Below are 25,305 nucleotides of genomic sequence, written 5' to 3'. Positions count from 1 at the left end.
CCATAAATGATGATACCATCAAATCTTATTCTGACTTACAGTGTCATTCAAATTTTGATAGACTGCTACTTGTAAGAGTAGAAGAGAAAAATGACATATCTGATAAGGGGTTGACATCCAAATTATATAAAGAACTCCCGCACCTCAACAAACAAAAAGCAAATAAGCCAATTAAAAAATGGGCAAAGTAGCTGAACAGATACTTCTCCAAAGAAGAAATTCAGATGGCCAACAGGCACATGAAAAGATGCTCCACATCCCTAATCATCAGGGAAATGCAAATTAAAACCATAATGAGATATCACCTCACACCAGTTAGGATAGCCAACATCCAAAAGACAAACAACAACAAATGTTGGTGAGGATGTGGAGAAAGGGGAACCCTCCTACTCTGCTGGTGGGAATGTAAACTAGTTCAACCATTGTGGAAAGCAGTATGGAGACGCCTCAAAAAACTAAAAATAAAAATACCATTTGACCCAGGAATTCCACTCCTAGGAATTTACACTAAGAGTGCAGGAGCCCAGTTTGAAAAAGACATATGCACCCCTATGTTTATTGCAGCACTATTTACAGTAGCCAAGAAATGGAAACAACTTAAGTGTCCATCAGTAGATGAATGGATAAAGAAGATGTGGTACATATACACAATGGAATATTATTCAGTCATAAGAAGAAAACAAATCCTACCATTTGCAACAACATGGATGGAGCTAGAGGGTATTATGCTCAGTGAAATAAGCTAGGCAGAGAAAGACAAGTATCAAATGATTTCACTCATCTGTGGAGTATAAGAACAAAGAAAAAACTGAAGGAACAAAACAGCGGCAGACTCACAGAACCCAAGAATGGACTAACAGTTACCAAAGGGAAAGGGATTGGGGAGGATGGGTGGGAATAAGGGGAAAAAGGGTCATTACGATTAGCACACATAATGTAGCGGGAGGGACATGGGGAAGGGAGTACAACACAGAGAAGATAAGTAGTGATTCTATAGCATCTTACTATGCTGATGGACAATGACTGTAAAGGGGTATGTGGTGGGGGCTTGATAGGGTGAGTCTAGTAACCATAATGTTGTTCATGTAATTGTACATTAATGAGAGCAAAAAAAAAAAAAAGAGTATAAGGGAGACAATTATATTACCTAACATTTAAGTTAAAGTATCACATAAAGAGCACTCTGCACTAATTTTCCTTGAATTCATAAATTTAGAAAAAAAAATATAACTCTTACTTCTGTCTGACCACACCACATCAAGACAAAAATTAAATAGTTTTTTAATACCATGAGGACAAAACCATGGCAATATGACAGGGTGTGGCCACTGTCTACAAATACTTCTTGTGCATAAAATAAAGACCTCTCATGTGGCTGGTCTTGAATCGAGGTCTGACTTTTCCATAGTTGATTTTATAATCTTTTAACCATGTATTAAGTGATATGAATTCTTATGGCTTATGCAATATAGGAACATGCCATCCAAAACACTTTTTCTAGTATGTGTCTAGGGCCTTAAAAGCATTCATGGATGCAGAAATTCCGCTCCTAAAAATATATCCTGAAGAAACAATTTAAAATTGGACAAAGCTATATCCAAAAAACTTTCATTGCATTATTTAAAATAAAAAATGAAAATAAGCTAAATACTAAGACTGGAATAATTGAGCAACTTATAGTAACCTAGTTTTAGAAATTATAGAATAAAATTCGGTATAGAATATTTATGCAACAAAATATGTATATAATAAATATATGCAATATATGATATAAATATTTACATATATTTATAAAATAAATTCTATATAGAATAATATAAAGTTATAGAATCCTTTTTATAGCACTGAGACTGTTGAAAGAATATTAAAGCAAGGAAGATGATTTTCATGATTTATATTTAAATAATTTTTACTACAAAAAGTTTTTTCAATTAAAGATCTGAGAAATAGAATAGAAAAAAGAAATATGATTTTAATATTCAGTGAAAACAGCGGAATACATTTTCGTAGCTGTGATATGATTATAATAAGTTTTTTTAAAGAAGCAGAGCAAAAATACTAAGAAGTTGTTTTACTGGGGTTACTTCTTTTTTTATAAAATGATATGTAATATAGTTTATAGTGGAAAAAATATTAAAAAAATAAAGCACTACCTTCTTAGAGACAAAATCTCTTGTCTGGCTTACCCTTATGCCCAGTCCCATCCTGTGATTTTTTTTTTTATTGTGTTTATTAAACGTCGGTTTTTCTTTCAGTGTGTCTCCCACAATTACTCTTCAGCCAGTAGCACATGGATTGGACACACAGGCAGCATCTCCTGTTTTAAAGACAGATAACCTAAGTAATTCATTTTAACTTCCCCCAAATAAATCTATAGACTATCTAGAAATGAAAATCCTTCATCCTTGATTCATTCCACACCCCACAACCCTACCCCCAAACCTTTGATTAAAAAAAAAAAAACTAAGTCCCTGCAAACTGCTGCAACAAAGTTGACTTAGGCAAAGTGAAATCAACTGAAACAGGACATGGAACAAAGGGGTTAAACCTAAGATAGCCTCTCTGGGAGCATTCTTCCATTCTTGGTGCCCAGAGGAACCCATGAAAAGTGGAAATTAAGGTCTTGCAAGGTAAGTAGGTATCCTGACTTTACTGGTGAGAAACTGAGGCTGGGAGAGTTGAGTTAAACTTGCCGGAGGTTGCAGAGCTAGTAACTGACAGAACAGAGACTGATTCCCACAAATGACTGTCTATCCAAAAGTCTGAACTCTTTCCCTTCCTGGTAGCAATGCTGTGAGGATCAAATGAGGCAATTACAGAAATGTATGCTGGAAATGGGGACATAACCCCTCTTTGGGGTTTCAGGATCACCCACTCTTCCTATGCCCTCACCCCAAATAGAGCAGAAATGATAATTGTAAAACTTTGTGGAAAAAATAAACGAGACTAGTAACATCCTGTTACAATTTTTTCAAGTATCTCAAATCTTTTGTTGTAGGGAAATTTTGATCAGTGAGATACTATAAATGGGCCACTAGCCTGAGCTTGGAAATTTTGCGATGGGAAGATCATTTGTTACTTGGTATCTACTGACAAAAATAGTAAATTTAACTTCCTCTTTTTGGAAAAATGGTATTTATACAAAATTATGCCCCAAATGTACATTTGCTTACCATTAGATCTCTTCCATTTCCACAAAAATGTATTGGGGAGAGGGATTCTTCTAGCTTTTAAAAATATGCACTTTGGGGAGATGTCTTATTCTCTTCATTCTAGTAGTAAGTGACAAGCAGTTTGGAGTAGTAGGGAGTCAAGTTCATAACATCATCACATCCAGTCCTGGATCTTCCTGGCCACTTGGCAAGTTCCTTAACCTCTCTGGGTGCCCCTCTTCTTTCTTCTCTGCTCCCCCCAAGTGTGGAAGTCACATTTCAACACTGGGCAAGGTCCTGATCTTGCTAATTAAATGTTTTTAAATGGTTATATATTAATTTAAGTTGGTAATACATCCACATGGTTCAAAACAAAAAAGATTATAAAGGGAAATTCTGTGCCATTTTCTCTGCCACCTGCTTCTCTCTGGGTGCTCCTGTCCCAGTCCCCAGTTTTATTTTGCAAACTCAGAGGCTATGAAGGGCAAATAAAAAGCAAGTTGACTAGATTTAATGGGGATGAAAGGGATTTAGTCTAAGGTGATACTATGCAAGATGATTATTTGTCCCCTCATAGCCTCCCCCATGTTTTCTGAGACTTCAAACAGCAATGCTCAGCTTAACTACTAAGTAGTCACAGTGCCTTTTCCAGAAAATTTGACTTTGAACTTGCTAATGTGCAAAGGAAATGGTTTAGCCATTTCTCTAGAACTTTGTTGATAAATTTTCGTTTGTTCCATTTATCATTTTCTTTTAAAATTTTGCCTAATATAAATGTTGCATAGGATAGAAGGAATAAGGGGAAGAGGTGCTTTGGACTACTTTGAGATTTTTATACCGTTGGCCAGGATAAAGCATACAGGAATAAAAACAACAAAATACCCTTAATTTCCCTGAGCTAATTCAATCTTTGTAATCCTTCTGATTAAGATTGCTTACCTTTGCATTTATTCATAACGAAAGAGTGAACAAATGAACAGTAATGTAAGGATGGCTAGGCAGACAATTAACATGTGTATCCAGTCCAGTGCCTGGTGCATAGTAGGTGTACAGCCATTGCTGTATAAAAGTCTAATCTATTAAAGTATGCTTGAAGCACTGCCATGGTAATTGTATGTTTTCTGCAAATCTTTAGATTTACAATGCAAGTTAAAATCACTTTATTCCTGGAGCTGTACACTATGATCTGTGCATTTATGTACCCCAGTTTTTAAAAAATCAACTTGGAAAAAATCTTGGATCCTCTACTTAGAAAAAAAAGAATTGAAAAAGAAGTAATAGTTCCAAATTAATATATTTAATATATGGTTTTAATACTGCCTTAAACAAACTAATACAATAAATATTAGAATTAAAAATCAATAAAAATCACTTTTAGAAACATTCTACAGGGCAAGGGTTCTAAGGACATTTTCTTCCATGACTGACGTTGGCCTAATATAAAATACTGTACGTTATTTTGCAAGAATTGAGGAGCACTACCCCCTTCTCCCGGAAACTGACACTGGACACTGACTGTGGTTGAAGTAGTGACCAAAATCTAACTCAATTCATTTAGGAAAGTAACGTAATTACAACGATATCTGCCCTCATCGGAAAAGGGTTTAGGTTTAAGTATACACAGCAGGCCTCACTTTGGATCATTGCGTGTCTAGCTTTGAAAGTTGCTGCCTTTGTGCATTTATGAGTAGGTCTACATTTTTCCCTGTTCTATTAATAGAATTCTTAATTAATGTCATTCATTCATTTACTCAGTCCACAGACATTTGTTAAGAGCCTACCAGGGACATAATGATGACGATCCAGGGACTACCCCCATGGAACACGCAATCGCAGCAAACATTGACTTTTCAGTAGTCATCGGGGCGGTGCTTTTATGGCGCTTTCCTGCTCCCCTCGGGACCAGGTGCCTGGACACGACCTCAGCCCTCGCAGAGTCCGCGCCTGAGGTACCGCACGGAGCCGCTTGCCCGGCAGGGCGGGGCCGGCAGAGCAGCCGCCGTCCCACGCGCGCTCCCCGCCGCGCAGTCTTTAATTTCGCAGCTCCGACCACCGGAAATTAGCCGCCCGCGGAGCGGACTCTGCAGAGCGCGGGTGAGCGCGGCGAGGGGCGGGCGCGCCTGCAGGCCCAGCCGGGCGCCCGCGGGACGCGCCACCAGCGCCCTCTCCGCCGGGGGCTCGGCGCTCGCCCACCTCTTCCAAATTTAACTGTTACCTAAATCCGAAGGGAAATGAGCAAACCTCTCGGATTGGGTGTCAAGGTATTTTCAGCCTCGTTGGGCGTATTTATCCCGAAGTGTTTCCACAACAAGCTATTTCGGGACCGCGGGGCAGGTTTCGCTCTGCGGACGCCGCGGCCACTCGCAGGGCTCCAGGCCGGCGGCACCGCGGACCGGTGATTCACGGCCCCGACCCGGGGGCGGCGCAGCCCAAGCAGGCGGCGGGGTTGGGGTGTCCCGCGCCAGAGGGGCGGGGAAGCCGCCTGGGATCTGGGGGCTCCCACTGCCTGGCGCTCCAGTCAATCTGTGTCCTGAATCTGTGACTTCTTCTCGCTGCGAAAGTCTCCCAAGAGCCAAGAATGGTTCGTTTTCTTTCGAGTCATTTCTAGTGCCTGGGTATCTGTACCCTCCGAGTCCCCCCAAGTCTCCGCTGTCCCACAGGGCCCCAAACAAGAAAGACTGCCCGGGAGGGCGGCTGGAAAGGCCGCCCCCCTGGCCGCCCCCTAGCCTCTTGCGCAAAGGAGGAGTGCGCCCCGACCGGGGTTCGGGGGGCAGGTCTGAGGGCTAAGCGAACTAGTCCTTAACGCTCAGGAAGTGAAGCTTGTGGTTTTGGGGGCTGAGCTCCGAAACAGATTAAAAAAAAAAAAAAGAAGTCAGACAGCGCGGTCTCTCCCGAAGGCAACTCAGTTTGAAAACTCTCGGAGCGCGGTGCCCGTGCCCGGGCCTTGAGCCCGCAGGTAGGTCCGCTGCGCCTGTCCTGCGCCTCCCTCCGTGGCAGGGATGGCCGCGGAGACTTACGGGTCACCTGCGCTGCGGGGGCGACCAGAGGGCGCGGCCGGGTTCCCGCCCGCTGCCGGCTGCTTTGCGGGAGCCCTGAGAGCCCTATCCGCTGGGTCCGCACAGCGGGGCTGGGATTCTGGCGCTGAAAACGAGCGCCAGGACGTTTGGTGATTCTGCAGGGGAGCGGGATCCACAGGAGAAGGACACATCTGGTGGAGGGATGGCGGCAGCCAGGCTCGGGAGGCTGCCCCTCAGCGCCTGCAAGATCCCGCCTTCCAGGCCCTGACCAGGGCAGAGGCCGCCCGGGCCCGCGTGCGCTCAGGGGGCCGCTCCGCCCTCTCGCCGCCAGCTGCCGCGGGAGGTAGCCTTCCCACGAGCTCAGCGCTCGGCGCGACCTCCCTCCTCCCTCCCGCCTCCCAGGAACGGGCAGAGCCAGTCTGGATGCGAGTGGCGCGCGGCAGCCGCCCAAATCAGGAAGCCTCCTTCGCGCCCGCCTGATGCCGGTGCGGTCCCAGCCAGGCCAGACTCAGCGCCTGTGCGGACGGTCTCCCCTCTCCCCTCCACTGCTGTCCCGCTAGGCGCTAACTCAGAGCCAAGCCTCAGCAGGGCGCTCGGAACCATTTCACCCCGTTTCCTTTTACTCTGAGTTTCGTGGTGGTTTAAGGAGTTGTTTTTTGTTTGTGGTATCTAATTATACGGCCGAAGGGGCGGCTCACGCCGGGGCGCAGGAAAAACTGAGGCTGCAGAACCGCGCCCTGGGGAGACCCAGTACTCCAAATCCCCCTGAAGCCATAACCCGAGGGGTCCACATGGACGGAGGCGGGCGGCATCCTCTCCCCAGGAGCCTTCTGGCTCTCAGGACTGGGGAAACGTCTCTTGGGACTCAGCTCCATGTCCGAGTCGTTTTGTCTCCCAAGTCTGTCCCCACTCCTCCCCTGGTGAAGGGGACACAGTGCGCTCTTGGGAACGATTCACCAAGAATTCGTTTTGAGCCCGGAGCACCAACGGGCAGACTTAGACCGTGCCCTACATCCTGACCTGGGAGCCGTGCGGCAATGAGTCTGCTAATCTAAGCCTTGTGAAACCCAAGAATGAGGAGTCCTGCCCCGGCCGTGGTCCTCAGCCGCCTTATTCCTCAACTAGCTCCGAGAGCTGCTGTGCCCGAAGAACCTGCAGTTCCCATGTGAACCCAGCCCCCATCGCCTCCACTCAGGGAGGAAGACAGATTCGTTTTCCCCAGACCTCCAAGCCCGCCGGGTCCCGCCCCCGGAGCGCGCCCCAGCCGAGCAGGAGGCTCTGCCCCGCCTCCCCGCCGGGTTCAGGTTTCGACCCCGGGATTAGGTGAACTGATTGGGGGTTAATGAGAGCGGCGAAGCCGGCAGCTAGCTCCCTCTCAAGCCCGCGCCAAGAGCCCGGTTCTAGCTGGCCGCTGCCGGAGGAGCCTGCGCTCCCCGAGTCCGCTAAACTGATGGTACTCCGCTGACTCCGGGACAGCGTGCGTTTTCCAGCTAGCGCACATTGATCTGGCTCGACTTCCCCAAGACAAGGTTTTGGTGAGCAGAACGGAAAGTGCTTTTTCCCGGAACTTGGTTTCCGAGGTTAGGTCTCCATGGCCTGCACCCACCACATCCGCGTCTCCCTGACATTTTCCCCGCGTTGGGCACAAGGGGCGAACAAGATCACCGGGTCGCGCGTTCCTACCAGGGCCGGGGTCGGTCCTCTGCCTCCACCATGCCTTACCTTCCTACCCCTCTGCCCCGCTGATTTCTTTATCTGGCCTCTGCTACTCTCAGTCCCTCTGCCTGTCTAGGGGTTCTCTCCCTTTCATTCCAGTCGGTAGCCCGCTCTTGGAGAGCATGGCTCCTTGTTCTCTCCTGATCTTCGGCTACCCGACACATCTCCCGGCCCTAAATTGATCCTCGTTTCCTGCCCAGCCAGAAAGCAGAGCCAGGCAGGCAGTGAGTGGTCGAGGCGGGATAACTGGCCCTTTGGGGTCTTCAGCTCTCCGGAGAGTTTGATTGCCCCAGCGAGTTTTGCCAGGGAAGGGGAGGGGCTAAGGGGCGTGGGCAAGGCAGAGGAAGAGGCCTGAGCCCGGGCCCCGGGACGGATTTTACCGCTGAGTTGTGACGGCGGCGGCGGCGGCGGGCTTGAGCCACCTGTCCGAGTGCCACCTGGTGAGCGCGGCTCAGCGGAGCCAAGCCCCTCCTCCCGTGAGCCTTCCCTGCTCCTCGTCTCCCCAGGCTCTCACTGCGCCCAGCTGCCTAGTCCCGGGCCCCCGAGCTTGCTGACCCGCATTTCCACCAGTTTTCCTTCTCTCGCAGATCTCCGCCTGGCTGGGGCTGAGCCAAAACTCAGAGTGACGGTGGGCTGACAGCGGCGCCAGAGACCCTTAGAGTGGAGTGGGGAGCGCGCCAGACCACTATGCCGCGTTCGTTCCTTGTCAAGAGCAAGAAGGCTCACAGTTACCACCAGCCGCGCTCCCCGGAATCCAACTATTCCCCCCGCCTGGAGAATGTACTGGCGCCAGACGGAGCAGGTACGGGGCGTGCACGTGCCGGGCGGGGCAGCTCCCGGGGCCGCAGACTCTGCGCCCTGCCACACCATCCCCTAGGAACCAGGAGGGGCGTCCCGATGTCCTCCCCCTTGCTGGCTTTTTTGTTTCCTGCTGTCCAGGCTCCTTCCGGGCTTGTAGCCTAGGTGCCACGGTCTCTCTGCTCCTGCCTTCAGATCCGGGAGGGTTCCCCGCCAAGTTTTGGGGAGAGCAGGACTCGCGGACGTCACGGTCTGGGGGTGCGCCACTTCCGAACCATCGGCCCAACCAAGCCCAGGCTGAGCCCTATCCTGTTTCCTATCCGCAGACAGTACCTCGATCGCAGGCGGGGCGAAGGCTGAGCCCCGGGGCCGTTTGTCCCCCGAGTCGCAGCTGACCGAGGCCCCCGACAGAATTTCCGCATCCCCTGGCAGCTGTGAAGGCAGCGTCTGCGATCGCAGCTCGGAGTTTGGGGACTTCTGGAGGCCTCCGTCGCCCTCCGTGTCTCCAGGTAGGGACCCGTTGGGAGATCTGGGGCTGGGGCTGCAGGGACCCCACCGTGAGGAATGAACTCGTGCGGCTTTGGGCGCAGAAACGGTAAATGGGTGGTGGAGAGTCTCTCCGAGAGGAGAGAGCTTGTTGGTGGCAGTAAGAGGCCCTGTGGGGAGTTATCTGGCTTCCTGGGACTGGGACAGCCTTCTTGCGGGACCTGCTGCCTGGATCCGGGACGGCAGGACCTGGGATGTTCACCCCTAACGTTGATTTGCGCGGAGCTGGTGGGTGAGGGAAAAGTAAGTTGTCTTGACCGGCAACAACCTCGAAATTTCGTTCTCTGATCAGAGTTGATGGTTTAAAAAGAGCTAGGTTCCCAGAATCCATATACTTGAGTCTCAGACAAACGGAGACCTGGGCAGTGTGACTGAAAAGTGTTGTAATTTAAAAATTACGCTTGCTCCCACAGCGTTGCACCTGACGGAGCTGCGCGCCAAACGGGAGGAACCGGTCCGGAAGGAAATCTCAGCGCCCCGCTAGGGCTTCGCGGGCGCAGATTGGGGGCCTATTTCATTTTTTGTTATTAGGGTTTGGCCCACCCTTGGGGGTCAGCCCGTTGGTTTCATTTCCAGCCAGTAATCGAATTTCGCTTAAACCGAGTGACTGCACGTTGAGGGGGGGGGGGCAAGTCTCAGGTTTTGGCGGAGGAAAGGACAGCGCAGACCAGAGGTATTCTGCCAAGGACCGGTTATTTCCAGATTGCATTTACTAGTTTTAAAAAGTTATCTCCAACCCCGTCCCACACTCACTGTGGTGACTTGGTTAAGGCGATTGCTCCACCAAGTGTGTCTGGGAGCTGGCGATCTGAGGGTTCTTGGCTGTGCAGTACACAGCCCCGCAAGGACTGGGTGCCGCTGGAATCTCTCCCATGGAAACTTGGGATTCAACCTCTCACTGCAGCGGCTAGCCTGGAGAGGAGTCTGTGGTGTGTGTAAACAGATTTGTAAATCCGTATGCACTTCGAGAAAGTGTATGTTGGGTATATGGTTTTAGCCAAATTCACGTGGGTGGGGTGTAGAAGGCTGCGAATTCAGAAAGCTATTCCTCTTGCAGGTGGTGGCTAAACCTTAATTGTAATTTTTCTAAAAAATTAAGTGGGTTTCCCCCCACTCCCCCCATCAAACTATAACAGGACTTGGAACGGGAAGTATTTCGTAGGGGACTCAAGCCCCAAGCCCTCTTCCCGCTGTCCCTTTGCGGCCTGCCCCGAGTACTTAATAACTTTGAGGAAAGTTAACGCCTTCCCGTTTTTCTCCAGATAGATACATCTCGGGTAGGCCGAGCCGCATTTTACTGTTCTTCTCCCTTCCTTCTTATCGATACTGGAAAGAGAAAGGACGGAGTGGGAACATATAAGGGCCGGGAGAGCGTCCGCGCTGGGCCCTCTGCCCACGAGCGCTGACTCCGGAGGGAGGTCGCTGCTTTCTGCTCCCGCACAGCTCAGCTCTGAGTGTTTATTTAGCAGAATGAATGGCGCGCCTGTCTCTTTGGCACCGCCAGGTGCGTTGGTCCAGCCAGAAAAGCCCCTCTTAACTTCGTGTGCTTCCGCTGCTCTGGCACGGAATTTACCTATCTCCTCGCTCGATGTCATTTCAATTGTTTGTTGCCTTGCTGCCTCCAGTGGTCCTCGACGCCCCAGGGACCGGGCTGGCGTTTTATCCGGGGGGAGGAGGGGCATCCCTGGCACCTAGCGCGGCAGCTAGCGCAAGGAGTGCTCCACAAACGTTGGGTGCCTGGCAGTTGGCAAAAACACCTGACTGGCCGACGCCACCCTGCCATCTTAAACCTGACCAGACTCCCTTTTGCCTCCACAGCCTCGGAGAAGTCGGTGTGCCAGTCTCTGGACGAAGTTCAGCCCTTCCCCCTGCCCTTCAAGCCCTACTCCTGGAGCAGCCTGGCGGGATCTGACCTGCGACAGCTGGTGCAGAGCTACCGGCCGTGCGCCGCACTGGAGCGCGGCACGGGCTTGGGCCTCTTCTGCGAGCGCACGCCGGAGCCAGGCCACCCCGCTGCACTGTACGGCCCGGAGCGGACTGCGGGCGGCGCGGGGGCAGGGGCACCTGGCGCAGGCGGCGCAGGAGGCGGCGCCACGGGTGGTGCAGGCCTGGGGCTCTATGGCGACTTCGGGCCCGCGGGAGCAGGGTTGTACGACCGGCCGCCGCCGGCGGGTGGGCTGTACTCGGAGCGCGGCCACGGGCTGCACGCGGACAAGGGCACCGGCGTCAAGGTGGACTCGGAGCTGCTGTGCACCCGCCTGCTACTGGGCGGCAGCTCCTACAAGTGCATCAAATGCAGCAAGGTGAGGATTCCGCGCGCCCGGTTCGGCCCACCCCGCGCCCGCGCCCGCGCCCCTGGCTGGCGCGCCCGCGGCCCCTCTCAGCGGCCTTCTACCCGGCCCCACCCGCCTCAGGTGTTCTCCACGCCGCACGGGCTGGAGGTGCACGTGCGCAGGTCCCACAGCGGCACGAGACCCTTTGCCTGCGAGATGTGCGGCAAGACCTTCGGGCACGCGGTGAGCCTGGAGCAGCACAAAGCCGTGCACTCGCAGGTAGGCGCTGGGCGTACGGCAAGCGCGCGGCCCTGCTCAGGGTTTAGCTTTGGGGGATCTTCTGCTTCTCTGTGCAGCACCGGCCCCTCTCCGCCTGGCAGCTTTCTCCTCGGACTTCTCCCGTCTGCCCCTAGCTTCCTCCTCCACGTCCGTTTGCTTAGATGTAGGTGTGTAGGGAAAGGTGGGTGTGGCCAGCTCAGGCCTCTAGGTAGCCCTGAAGTTTGGTATCACATCGTTGTGAGTCTCCAGAGTGTGATCTAGATCATTACTTCGGGTTTGAAGAGGGTTTGCTGTGTACGCTTGCCGCTAATTTATTAGCTCCATTTTTTTGCATCGTTCTTTTACACAAAATGGCTGTCGTTTGATCTGCATTGACTCTTCCCGTCTGAAAAAGCGGGATCTGCACTCGTTTAGAGCATCCAGTAGCATATTTGTCCTGCTCTTCTGTAACTCATTTGTTGTATAAATATTTGTTTCTCCACTTCGAGTGCTAGGCGGATGAGAATCCTGAAACACCAGGATCCCTGACAGGATGCCCCCAGGAAGATTACAGTTTAGTTTTGAGACAAAGGAAAGGGTAGATAAGCAAATAAGTATACAAATACCTATGAGGAGAGAATACTTGCCTACAGAGACTTACATACTAAAAGGAGTAAGATTGTCTCATCTCCCCAACACCCACACTGGCTAGAAGAAGGTGGGGGGAGTGTGGTAGCATCTCAAGTGACGGTCATCTAAGACTCCTGTTGAGGAGGGTGGAGAAGTGTTTGTAAATGGGTGTCAAAAAAGCAGGGTGGGGACATGTTTTTGCCATGGGGCAAGGAGGGTTTGTGGGTGAAGTGTTTGGGTAGAAAAAAAGTGTTAAAGGGGGTAAGGGGAGTGAGGGTGGAGGTTGGAAATAAATCAGGGGAGAGAGGAATGGAGCAGTCTACATGGAAGCAGAGCCTGAAGGAAGGGAGCTCCCTGGCTTTGAGGATTTTAGGGCCAGGTTAGTGGTGAGGAGAATGGCAGCCTAGGTGACTGCAATAGGACTGCCACATGTTTCTGCAGGAACGAAGTTTTGACTGTAAGATCTGTGGCAAGAGCTTCAAGAGGTCATCAACACTGTCCACACACCTGCTCATCCACTCAGACACTCGGCCCTACCCCTGTCAGTACTGTGGCAAGAGGTTCCACCAGAAGTCAGACATGAAGAAACACACCTTCATACACACTGGTGAGTTGAAGGCCCTTGGCTTGTAGGAAACACCCGGAGGGGTAGGGCACAAGAGTCATTGTTCTTTCCCCTGAGGCCTATATAATTCATCTTCTCTCTGATATTCTGGCCCCAGAATGAGTGGTGGGGTGAGGCCTTCCAGATGGAGTTAATCACTGCAGTGTGTTAAAGAACACAAGGAGGCAGATTCTCTTAGGTTCATTTACATACGTGGTTCTCCCCAGAGGCGCCTTGACTTGCACTCTACTCAGCAGGTCAGCTCAGCTGCAGGTTCTCTGTCCTTGCAAAGAATATTTTCGTCTAGTTTAGCAGCTGCTCCAGCTGCCACCTGCTCTGAATATGAAGCTCCAGGGTCCTCTCAGTGGTGCTCTAAATATTTACCAGAGATTGAGGACTTAGGGCACCCACCCAGCCTTTTGGGGGACTTACATGTGGCCGCTTGGCTGCATTTTTAGGAGTCTCAGAGCTTATTCTGGTTGAGGAAGGAAAAACAATGGTTATTATGAAGCTCTCTGCTAAACACTTTTTAAATGCCTTATCTCATTTTATGCTCACAACAACTCTAAAGGGTAGAGACTATTCCTTATCCCCATTTTAGAGATTAGGAAAGTGAGGCACAGGAGGGTTAGGTAACCTACCCAGGCTCATGTTGCTAGCAAGTAGCAGGGCCAGGACTTAAATTCAGGTGTGTCTGATCTCAGATGTCTATGCTCTTGACCACTGTTAATTGTATTCTATTTCAGAGTCGGGGGGGTAGTAGATATAGAAAGCTCCTCTTCACTTACTGCCCTTTTCTGAATATCAGCATGTTCATGCCATAATAAAGAGAATTCTTTATATATTATAATGCTTTGTCATTTACAAAGCTATCACTTCATTTGATCCTTACTGCCACCCCATAAAGTAGAAGAAGCTGTTCTTATCATCTGGAAACTCAGGGAGATAGAATGGTTTACCAAAGGTCAAACTGAGAGTAAGTCATGGGGCCATGGAATACTCTGGCTTCCAATCCTGGGCTCTTTCTCAAACATTTTGGTTGTATGTAGGTGGTAGTTTTAATGCCAGAAGCACTCTCTTTACATGAGACATGACCCCTTGCCCAAAATTTCCATTAACTTCCTCCTTTTGAGTAAAGGTATTCAAGACACTTATCAAAATGCAACTAGGATCTTGACTGAATGACATAGTAAGCACTTATCAAACATTTACATTATAGACAGAATTCATATCTCAGATTTGTTTGATCCTAAAGGGATAGGTAAGTTTTGATGGTCAGTTCCTTATCAAGGAAATCTGAAGCATGAAGACAGAAAGGGGTTCAACAAAAGGGACAAAGTGTCCCTCAAAAACAAACTTCATCTGTTTTACATTTTTTCCAAGACTCTTGCCATGCTGGGGCTATTTGAAAATTCTTGCTGTTTGCCCAAATATTAAACAGCACATAAATTGGAGGAAAAGACAAAACCTTTTCAGTTATTTATTAATCTGTGGTGAAGAGTTGCTGGTATATAAAGATTCCTGTGATTAACCTCATAAAAAGAAAGAAAAAAGGATCAACTACCTTAAATAATGTGGCCTAAATGTGGATTAAAAAAATAAGACTGAGAAATGTCCATGCTTCAGATAAATTCTGTTGTCCTTTAAGAGCAAGAAAGAAGACAGGCTCACTGGTCTATATGAACACCCACTTGGAAACTCAGATTTGAAAACTTCCTCTGAATTAGAACAGTCACATGTGTGAAGGACACCCCCCTACACCCCTACGTTGAACATCTGCTGTGGGAGCTCTCTGCTTCTAAAGTCAGGGGAGTCCTCCCAGGGTGGATTCAGCTGTGAGTCTGGGGAAGGCACGTGGCCTTTGTTCTGTTTCCGTTTAGCAGGAAACGGTTTGAGGCCTTTGGCCGGGAACCCCCACTCGAACGTCTCCCTTTCACCTGGTGCACTCATGGCTTACCGGGGCTTTCGTTGTAACACACCACCCTCCAAGTTGCTTGAAGGCCTTAGACTGCAGTGCTGCCAGCTGCTGCCGAGAGCATGTGCAGCCCAGTGAGTCCCCTCTAGCTTTGTCACAGATTCATACTTCCTCCCATCCCCCTTCCACCGCAGGTGAGAAGCCCCACAAGTGCCAGGTGTGTGGCAAGGCCTTCAGCCAGAGCTCCAACCTCATCACCCACAGCCGCAAGCACACAGGGTTCAAACCCTTCGGCTGTGACCTGTGTGGGAAGGGCTTCCAGAGGAAGGTGGACCTCAGGCGGCACCGGGAGACGCAGCATGGCCTCAAGTGAGAGCCCTGGCTGGCCACCAGCAGCAGTCACACAACACTACGGAGGGCAGCCTCCCCATCGCCACCACCTGCTTCTGACTTCTCGGGCCCCCAGCCCAGGCGGCAAAGTCCTCCCGGTAACCCCTTCACCCTACTTCCTGGAGCTGCCAGAGGAGATGAGTTTATCTTTTCCAAGTTCAGCCTGGAGCTGGAACCAAAGGACTCGCTGGGCTTTGGACATATCGAGTAGGCTCCTCTGAAGACTTGAAGTCAAGAGGGAATCAGATAAAATCTTGTGCCCCACAGTCCTTCCCATTCCCAGCCCTGCTCCACAGACAGGAAAGTTCTTTCGGTTTCTTCCCTCCTCCTGACTTGCCCTGGATACTTGTGTGGAAGAGGAATCTCCTTTTACGAGGTAGAAGCATGCTAATATTGCTTTTTTTTATCTAGAATGAAGAGTAAGTGTTATTTTTAATTTTTCCCTTCTGGGGAGTCTGTCAATCCCTTTCTGTTGGGTGCTGCCTGTAAATCTTGGAGGAATTTTCTCCCACTTGAAAACTAGTTCAGAAACTGATTTGGGGAAGGAGTTTCATACTTTTGAAATTACAAGATACACTGTTGAGGCTGCCCCAAGATGGGGCTGAAGAAAAGTGGACTTAGTGATGAGAGGAGGTTAGAGGTTCTACCTGCAGGAGGCCTGGGAAGGCTTCATCAGAGGAAGTAGAAGCACAAGCAAGATGACAAGATGTCATCCTCAGCAACTGTTTATTGACCACCGGTTACCATGGTACCAGGCCTTTATGCTAGGTACTGGGGAGCCAGAGATGAAAGTCACAGCCCTGCCTCTACCCTTCAAAAGCTAATAGGCAGCTCCAAGTGGTTGGGTCTGTTCTTTCCTTCCAGAGGGATTTCAAAAAGAGAAAAGAGAATCTTGAACCTTCCCTTCTGACCCGTTTGGATTTTATCAAGCATAAACAAAAAGTAGCTGAACAGTTACTTTGAGAATTTGTGTGTATATTCAGTTTTTTATGTTCAGCTGATACTTTTAAGATGTCTAGGCTACCAGGTATGTGGGAGTAAAGGCTCTGTCTTCAACTCTTTGACCCTCCATGTGTACCATAGAGGGAAAAAAAAAAAGTTTTTTACTTTGATGAGGTTTGTAAATGTTTTTAGATATTCTGCAGTGCATTGTTTGTTAATACATATTTATTAGAGTGATGTTTTAAGTTAATAAAGTATTAAGAATCTTAACTACTACTTTTTATTTAGGCCAGGGATTTGGGAAAGACCTTTGCTTCAGTCTGAAGGGGGAGCTGGCACTGAAGGGAACTACAATGGAGTATGGCCAGTGTCCAGAAGAGAGTGAAATTTGATTGCTCAAGTTTCCATATGCTCCCTTTTTTTCTATGCCTCAAAGGTCCTTCTTTCTTAACAGAAGAGCTAGGTGTACAAAACTAAGCTTCTAACTTGTACCCCCTGATGGTCCCACACATATGTAGGCTCTGTCTTCTGAGATGCCAGGCTTTTGTACAGGCCAGAATGCCCCCCAGAGGGATAAAGAAATCACAGGCCTTAGGTCCAGAGATTGAGTTTTACTCAGGTCACAGCACACCATGTAACTTGGGCAGATCTCTTGGCCTCCCCGGGACCGGGTTCCTTGACCATAAAATGTGGATGTGGTTGTATCATCCCAATCCAACCCTGATCGCTTTGATCCTGTGGATACTGGTGGGGAAGGAAACAGATTGCATAGCTGCCTCACTTAAGCTAAGTTACAGATCTAGAGATTCATGAAGGGCAATAAAGTTGGGATTTGGGTTTTTTTGGGTTCTGTACAGTCTGTGGAATTTCTTGCAGAAGTCAGTCCTATAAAAGAATGAAACCAGAATAAGGTCCTGGCCTAAATCCTAACTGTGCTCTTTCTAATATCTCCCAGCCAAGGTATGCACTGTGCATGGTGACCACCGCCAATTGTCTGTTTCTGTTCAAATCAATTTCACACATATGGATGGAGCACCCACTATGTGCCTGGCACTGTGCTCGGTGCTGGGGTTACAGCAGTGAGCACAGTGTCTTGTGGAGCTTTATTTATTTGGTCACTGCTTACTCTTCAGCTTCCAGACAGTGCCCAGCACAGTGTAGGAGATTAGTAAGTATTTGCTGAGGTGGTAAGTGAATAAGCAGAGAAAATAAACTCATGCTTCATCCTGGCTGGCTCTGCTCTCTACAGCACAAGAGAAAGAGCAATTGGCTGAAAGCCCAGGAAACAAACAGGACACACAGGATTCTGCTCTCTGAGTTTGTGGGTAAAGGGGCTCTGACGGCGATTTTCTCCAGTCTCTCCAGAACTTGGTCGCTGGCTGTCCTCACCTGGTTTCCAACACCATGCTTTTCCATGCCAGCTTATTCTCATTCAAAATTTAAATTTGTCTTCTCTATAGTGCAGCTTAAGATAATTTTCCAGATCTGATGGGTGAACAGTTGTGACATCCAGGAACCTCTTCCTAGTGTCCTAGGAGACAAAGTTCCTAGTGAATAAATATCATAAAAGATCCTTCCCACAGAATTCATCATGCACATTGGCTGCATATTTCCAACCTGGTTTGAAAAGTAAAGAAGTTGCATTGAGGGGTAAGTAGAACTGATTGAAATCTAGTTGTCTACCCTGTCCTGCTCTCCCTTTGTGACATTTACAACTTTGGTCCATTTTCATAATCCCTGTTTATGCTATAAATGAAGTGGTATCATTTTGATGCTAACAGTATGTATTTTTAGGAAAAAAAATATCTTGATATCCCCAGTTCAGAATCAAAACAAATTACTGTGCATGTTACCATGTGAAATTTGAAGATTGCAAATATCTCTTTTAATGTTATTACTTGACTCCATTAAAAATAGATTGTGAATATTCCATGTCACATTATTCATGAGGCAGCCTCTATGCCTTTTGTCTGCCGGAGTAACAGTAGAAAGGGTAGCAAGAGACACCAGAGTACACCTTTGTTTCTTTCATTAAATTTTTAATAACACCTCCAGGTAGCCAGTTGGTGAAGCTCAGGCTCTTGCATAAAAGTGGAAAAGCACAGCTATCTCAGAGAAGACCAACTCTTTCAGTAGTTAATTTGAGTTTGTGTTCATCTACACCAGAGATGATTAAGTTACCTATCAAGTATGCTGAGCTATCAGGATTCAGGCCACCTAAAAGGTGAATTTCATCTGATTGATTTGAGAACACCAGTGGAACAAATGAGTTTTAAAAGCCCCGCCTTAATTAAAGGCATATCACTCCCTGGTGAGTGCCTGACTGCACTTGAAAATTGGGTGGCGATAGTGATTTGGCCCATATTATTTTGTTGTAGGTCTGATTGTTTAATCTGATCATTTCACAGAGACATTAATTTAGAGGAAGCCCTAAAGGATTTGATTACTTTTTATTGTGCATTTCTAGAGCACTGTTTGTTCTAAATCTCTGCTATTTCTACAGTAAAAAGTTTTCAGGAAGTACATAATACATTTATTTTACCAACATTTTTAAGTTAAACTTTTTAAATATAGAAATTAAATAAATTTTGCCCCAAACCCTTTTACCTTAAAAGTTTATGTTCATTTCTTTTTAGTATTCCTTTCCGACCTTTACCCACATGTGTATATGTTTACACTTAACATTTTTACCATGTGATCAGGGTATTTACAATTTATGTCCAGATAGCTTTTATTTATTTATTATATGGACACATACTTAAAACAGAAATAAATATTTGTATTTCACAATGAAAACTTTGACAATTTTTATGGTTGAATTTTATTGAAATCTTAGTATTTATTAGGAATTTTATTAATCATTAAGATGAGTCTTCTCTGAAGTTTTACTTTAAAGTTATTCACTTTTTAAATAACACCTTTCAAGCATGTGAAAATTACAGAATAATATACATCAGTGTGCCCATTGTTCTGCCATATTTACCCCAGATTTTATTTTTGAAATAAAGTATTTCAGACATGGCTGAATATCTTCTGGACTATATTCCTCCCTAACCCTCCCATTCCTTTCTTCCCAGAGGCATCCTCTGTACCAAATTGGTATATATCATCTCCATGGATATTTTTACTTACACATTTCCCATAAACAATATATAGTACTATGTAGCATATTTTAACAATATAAATGGTATCATAGTGCATATATCCTTCTGCACCTTGTTTTTTTTCTCAACACTTTGTTGTCAAGATTTATCCATTTGATACACATAGTTTTGTTCATTAATTTTAATTGCTGCATATTGGAGTCTATCATATGAATACTTGGTGATTATTTTTGTATTCTCCTGTTGAAAGAGTTTTGGTTATTTCCAGTTTTCCCTATCACAAACTATTCTGAAGCAAACAACCTTTTACATATCTCCTCGTGAACAAGATTCTTTAGGGTATATTCCTGTGAGTGGAAATGCTGGATATTATTAAATTGCTCTCCAAATTGATTGTGCTAATTTACATTCCCATCAATACTACAGGAGAATTCCTGTTATTCTACATCTTACCAATACTTGGTATCAATCAGATGAGAAATGTAATTTTTATTTCCTGATTCCTAGTGAGGCTGGAGTATCTTTTCATTAAGTTTATTGGCCTGACAGGTTTCTTTTCCCATAGAATGCCTATTGCTTGCTTTTTATTAATTTACATTTTAAAATATATTCTAAGTACTCACTATTTTGTTAGTTAAGTTTGCTGCACACATCTCCCAGTCTGTAGCTTGGCTTTTCATTTTGGTTGAAGAGAAGATTTGTTTGTTTTATTTTTGTGTTAATATAGTCAAAGGTATGGGTCTTTTCTTTTATGGTTTATGCTTTTTATATCTTAATTAACAAACCCTTCCCTAATTGGTAGTCATAAACCCATCCCCTATATTTTCTTCGAGAAATATTAAAATGTTTGATTATAACATTAGCTTTTTAATCTACTTATATGTGCATGGTATATAGGATCTAATTAAAAAATTTTTTCTCACATGGATAACCAAGTGCTCCAACATTATTTACTGCAAATAACGTCCTTTTCCCTCTGATTATAGTGCCACCTTTGTCACATGTCAAGGTTCTTTTCTGTCTCTAGGCTTCCTGATCTGTTCCACTAGTCATTTTGTCTATTTCTCTGCCATGGTGTCTTAATTAAACTTATAATAAATTCTTTGTAGCTATTAGGTAAGACTTCCCTCTGACCTGTTTCATCCTCTTCAGGAATATCTTGGCTACCCCTACCCCTTTGCTTTTGCTTGTGAAAAACTCTGTTGGAATTTTTTATTTGTACTACATTTCTGGTTTAATTGGGGACAATTGAAGCATTTTGATATTGATTCTTCCTATCCATAAATATGGCATATTACTTATTTAAGTCTTTTTTTGTCTTTCAATAACGTTTTATAATTATCTTCTTTTGCTGTTGTTATTCATTGCTCTCACTGTTCTTAAAACTGCATTTCTTACTCTCTGCTGCTAGTGTATGGGAACAAAATAATTATTTTTTTGTTGATCTGGTATCCTGCAACTTTGCTGAACCTTCTTTTTAGTTTGCTGCAGGTTATTTTAGATTTTCTATGCAAGATAATCATAAAGCATCCACACGACTATAGCTTTGTTTTGGTCGTTCCAATGTACTCTTGACTTAACTGCACTAGCCAAGGCTGTTCTGAATAGGGACAGAATAGTAGGTCTCCTCATCTTATCCCTGGCTTCCAGGGAAATGCTTTTAGTTTTTTACAATTTAGTGACTTTTTGGGTAGGTTTTGGTAGGTAACTTTTTAAAAATCAGGTTAGGAATTTCTATTTCTGTTTGTGTGAATTGGTATTAATTGTATAATCTCTGGGCATCTGTTGGGAAAATGTATTAGTTTCTTAATGGTTTTTAGTGTGTTATTTGGTTTCTTATGGCTTTTATTCTTCAATTTGTTAATGTGGCAAAAGACATTATAAATGTTCTATGTTAAATTATCCTTGATTTGCTCCGAGGAACCAACCCAAACTTAGTCATTTTGCAAAACGTGTATTGCTGATTTGTTTACTGAACTCGACTTAGGATTTTTTGCATTTATGCTTATTAGTGGAATTGACTTAAAATCTTTCATATAGTGTCCATGCGTGGTTTTGATATCAAGGTTTAACCTGTCTTAAAATGAATAGGGCAGCAGCATTACCTCTTTTCTATTTTCTAGAACAATTTGTGAAAGATTTGGGTATATGAGTGTTCTTAGAGTGTTGGATAGAACTCATCTGGGCCTTTTTTTCTTTTTTTGATGAGGGAAGACAAAGAAGAGGGCAAACTTGAGTGAATATGTCTATTTAGGTTTTTGCTTTCTTCTTAAACCAATTGTAGTAGGTTATATATGTTCAGGAAATATTCTGTTTCTCTGAAGATGTCCAGTTAATTGCCACAGTATTTAAAAATCAGTATGAAACAGTATGAAAAATCATAATATTCTCTGATTTTAAAAAAAGTCTTTACTGTAACTATCATTATGTTCAATATTTCATTGTAATATATATTTGTGCCTTTTTCTTTTTTCTTGATCAATTTTGCCAAAGCTCTTAAGTTTTAGTATGTTTTCATTGTCATTTATTTCCACATCTTATCTGATAAGATTTCTTACTTCACAGATGTATTTATTATTATGTATTTATTATTTAAGAGTGCACTTTAAATTTCTAATCATTTTTTTCAGTATTTTTTTCTTAGTGAATTATAATTTAATTACATTTTGATCAGAGAACATGACCTACATAATATTAATTCTCTGATATTTGTTGAGGTTTATTTTGTAGCCTTATCCATGGTCAATCTTTTTAGATAATATGGGCTTGAAAAGAATGTATGTTTTCTAATTACTGAGGAAAATATAGTTATATCAACTTTCCTTTAGTTGGCTTTTACATAGTATTTTTCTTATCCTTTTATTTAAAATTTTTCCTATATCGTTATGCTTTAGGGGCACAGCCTTGTAAACTGCATCAAATGAATGTCATTTACATTTCTTAAATCTTTCAAATGTGAGGAAAATATAATCTCCAATCAAACTTTTAATTTCTGATATTGTTTGATTTTGTGTGTGTGTGTATTAAAGCACCTGATCACACACACACTTGGGAGAGAAAAGTACTCAGTTATTCTGTCCAAAAGAATAAGATACAGCTTTATTCTGCCAGTTGGTCTTCTGGTATTCGAGAAAGGATCTTAATCAGCATGGTTGTTTTAAAGCCAAATTGTTGTTAACTATAGAGGAAAAACAAAAGCAGGAAGTCACACTCGCTTCTTGATGCTAGTTTTACAAACTTCATTGAGAATTTTTTTATTTTCAGTAAATTAGGAAGTGCAGTTTCAATTCTGTCTTCTAACATGAATTAGACAATCTTCTAGGTTGTCCTTTTTGAGAAGTAGAACTGATTGGCATGTCTTTAGGACATTTTGCTGCACCGGCCATTCTTTAGCTCTTCTTCGGGCAAGGAAGGCCGGGTGGCTGTCCCTCATGACTTCTTGGTTCAGCCTGGAGCTGTCCTTTCATTGCCTTGTGGTGAATTGGTCTGTATTTCACCTCTTGGGCATACCTTCCCAGAGATTTCATACAAACTTGACTTCCTCTTTTCTTGTACTGAAACCAGTGTTCATGTGACCCTAATAAGCAAGAGTAACAGGTTCTTAACTCAGCTGAGGGAGTCCCACCACAGTATTAGATTTTTGCTCACCATCTTTCTGACATTTTTTTGCGTGGTCATTGGTTACGTTATGTGTTAGGCACAATATGAAAGGACATATAAAGTAAAAAGTTTTAAATATAGAATCAGATGAACTCTAACTTTTTCAATTCAAACGTTCTCTGATTTTAAGTCCTTCCTTTTTTTTCTGAAAGTTTAAACTAAGAACTATACAGGCATTTTTCAGGTGTGTTCAACTAAGTCCTTTTTCTCAGAGATCTAACTCCAGGAAGCTGTGGAGAAGAGGTCCAGCTTCTTCCATTTCACCAGCTGCCCAAGGATGGAAGCTCTGTGACTAGCTATTCTATATAGTAACCTATCTCTCCATCTCGAATTCAGAGAGGACAGTAATAAGCAATTCTAGTCAGTAGCTGCTTTTAAGTTTGTGTCAATGGACTATTGTTCCATGTTTATAGATTGTTAGGTTTTTAAAAACTCAGATTATACCAGTCATATAACACTAAAACTTTATTTAATTTTTACTTGATGATTCACAACTCAAGTTCCAGGTCATTATTAGATTTGTAGAAGCACCGATCAAAAAGATTCTCTGGCTGGCAGGCTGTTGGGCACATGTGCTCTTATCAGGCACATGAAAGAGTGGGCAGTAGACTGGGAGATACTGCAGTCCAAGCACTAGGCCAGAGGTTTAGCTGATCCCAGGGTGCCCACAAACTTATACTTTGTGCATCACTAAGGATCCCCTAGCATCCACAGGTAGTTCATTTTTCACTGGTGATTGTTGGTCCAAGACTGGGAGGTTTCAGGTATGGGAAATGGGAAGGAAGTTTCCTAGGAAGTCCTCTATTAGCGTGGATAAACAGAGTAATTAAGTGAAAAACAGCACTGAATTGAGAGTGAGGTCTGACATATTAGCTAGGGCTCTCCAGAGAAAGCTCACATGATTATTCAAGTTAAAAAGTACTCAGACTGGCAGTCAGCAAGCTGAAGAGCCTGTGGTATAGTTCCAGTCCAATTCCAATGAACTGAGAATCAGGGAAGCTGATGGTGTAAGTTCTAGTCCAAGAGCAGGAGAAGACCAGAGTCCAAGCTCAGCAGCCAAGCAGGCAAGGTTTTCTCTGAGCCTTCTGGTTCTCTTCAGTTGCTTTGGTCTTCAGTTGATTGGATGAGATCCACATACATTAGGAAGGAATATTTGCTTTATTCAGTCTACTGATTCAAATGTTAATCACATCAGAAACACCCTCACAGACAACCCAGAATAATATTTGACCAAATGTCTAGGCACCACATGGCCCAGCTAAGTTAAAACATAAAATTAATTATCCCTGTCTCCAAACTGCAGTGTGTTTTTCAGTGTAAAGAATACTAGTTGCTATAACAACTCCAAAATCTCAGTGGCTTGCACAATAGAGCTTATTTCTCATCCGAGTCACAGTTGGCTTGGTGTGCTCAGGCTGCCTTCACAGGGCATCGAGAGACCTCAGCTTCTTCTGTCTTGTGGCAGTTTTATGGCGCTGTCATCTCTAGGGATTCGTTAGAGCCTCTGCTGGATTATCTCCATTTCACTGGCTAATGAATGAAACTAGGGATCATATAGAGGAGCATATGGCACCTCTATAAAGACAGACTGGGCAATGGGTAGATAGCTCCTGTTCACATTCTTGTTGGCCAGACACCAACACATGATCCCAATCTAACTGCAGTGGAGGCTGGAAAATGTAATGTTCGTTTGTGCCTAGGAAAAGAAAATGGGACCAGTGAGCATCTATCTAGTGAGTCTTTGCCAGAGCCCTAACTAGCTTTTACACTTGGGCTTATCCCCCTCTCTGAGCCTGTTTCCTTCTTTATAAAGTGGGGAGGATGGGCTAAATGTTCTCTGAGGGACTTTCCAGCTCTGACCATCTAAGTTCTACAATTTTATCAAAACCCTGCTAGACCCTGGAAACACCCAGCTTAGTAATGATCTCTCTCAGGCCAAGATGGAAGAACGATCAGTGTCCATCTGAGGATTTTCTAGCCTGTATCTGTAGCCTCTGGGGTTTATTTACTTCCTAAAGTTCCCAGGAATCAAGATGACCCCTTCTCCTAGGCTGTAGCTTACCCTGTGTCATGGTGCCAACCCCCGCCTGTCTGGGTGTGTGTGCAAATACTAATGTGGCCACAAAACTTCCTCTGTATCTCATCTTCCAATTCTCATGTCATGAAAAGTGATGACCCCTTGAGCTCCTCCCCTAAGATTCTTGAGTACCAACAGCGTAAAGGCAATATACACCCCAGTCCCAGAAAGCCTAGAAAAGGGTTTCACAAAATGGGCTATGTCAGAGTGACTATGCTCATAA

The 25,305-nt window shown here is 45.2% G+C and overlaps 1 protein-coding gene across 3 annotated transcripts; it reads left to right on the top strand.

The window, feature by feature from the left end:
* Positions 1-8,133: 8,133 nt before the first annotated feature.
* On the top strand, positions 8,134-16,528 carry GFI1 (growth factor independent 1 transcriptional repressor). 3 transcript variants are annotated; one of them, XM_036906555.2, is made up of 6 exons: positions 8,134-8,325; positions 8,473-8,687; positions 9,010-9,192; positions 11,048-11,781; positions 12,832-12,997; positions 15,104-16,528. In XM_036906555.2, exons 2-6 carry the CDS (start codon positions 8,573-8,575, stop codon positions 15,280-15,282), a joined length of 1,377 nt encoding a protein of 458 aa, XP_036762450.2. In that variant the 5' UTR covers positions 8,134-8,325; positions 8,473-8,572; the 3' UTR covers positions 15,283-16,528. The 3 variants fall into 3 exon arrangements, with proteins under 3 accessions (XP_036762450.2, XP_057356404.1, XP_036762451.2); XM_036906556.2 differs by having other exon boundaries at positions 8,136-8,687; positions 11,048-11,532; positions 11,644-11,781; positions 15,104-16,527; XM_057500421.1 differs by having other exon boundaries at positions 8,134-8,687.
* The last annotated feature ends 8,777 nt before the right edge of the window (positions 16,529-25,305 follow it).

This window comes from Manis pentadactyla, chromosome 4 (assembly GCF_030020395.1).
Source record: "Manis pentadactyla isolate mManPen7 chromosome 4, mManPen7.hap1, whole genome shotgun sequence".
NCBI lineage: Eukaryota > Metazoa > Chordata > Mammalia > Pholidota > Manidae > Manis > Manis pentadactyla.
The sequence above is the reverse complement of the archived record's forward strand: the minus strand, read 5'-3'. Positions and strand labels throughout refer to the sequence as shown.

Excerpts from the sequence above, each read along its gene's own strand:
- GFI1 (XM_036906555.2), top strand. The coding sequence starts at position 8,573 with ATGCCGCGTTCGTTCCTTGTCAAGAGCAAGAAGGCTCACAGTTACCAC. Across the intron at positions 8,688-9,009 it reads ACTGGCGCCAGACGGAGCAG|ACAGTACCTCGATCGCAGGC; the intron begins GTACGGGGCGTG and ends TCCTATCCGCAG. Across the intron at positions 12,998-15,103 it reads ACACACCTTCATACACACTG|GTGAGAAGCCCCACAAGTGC; the intron begins GTGAGTTGAAGG and ends CTTCCACCGCAG.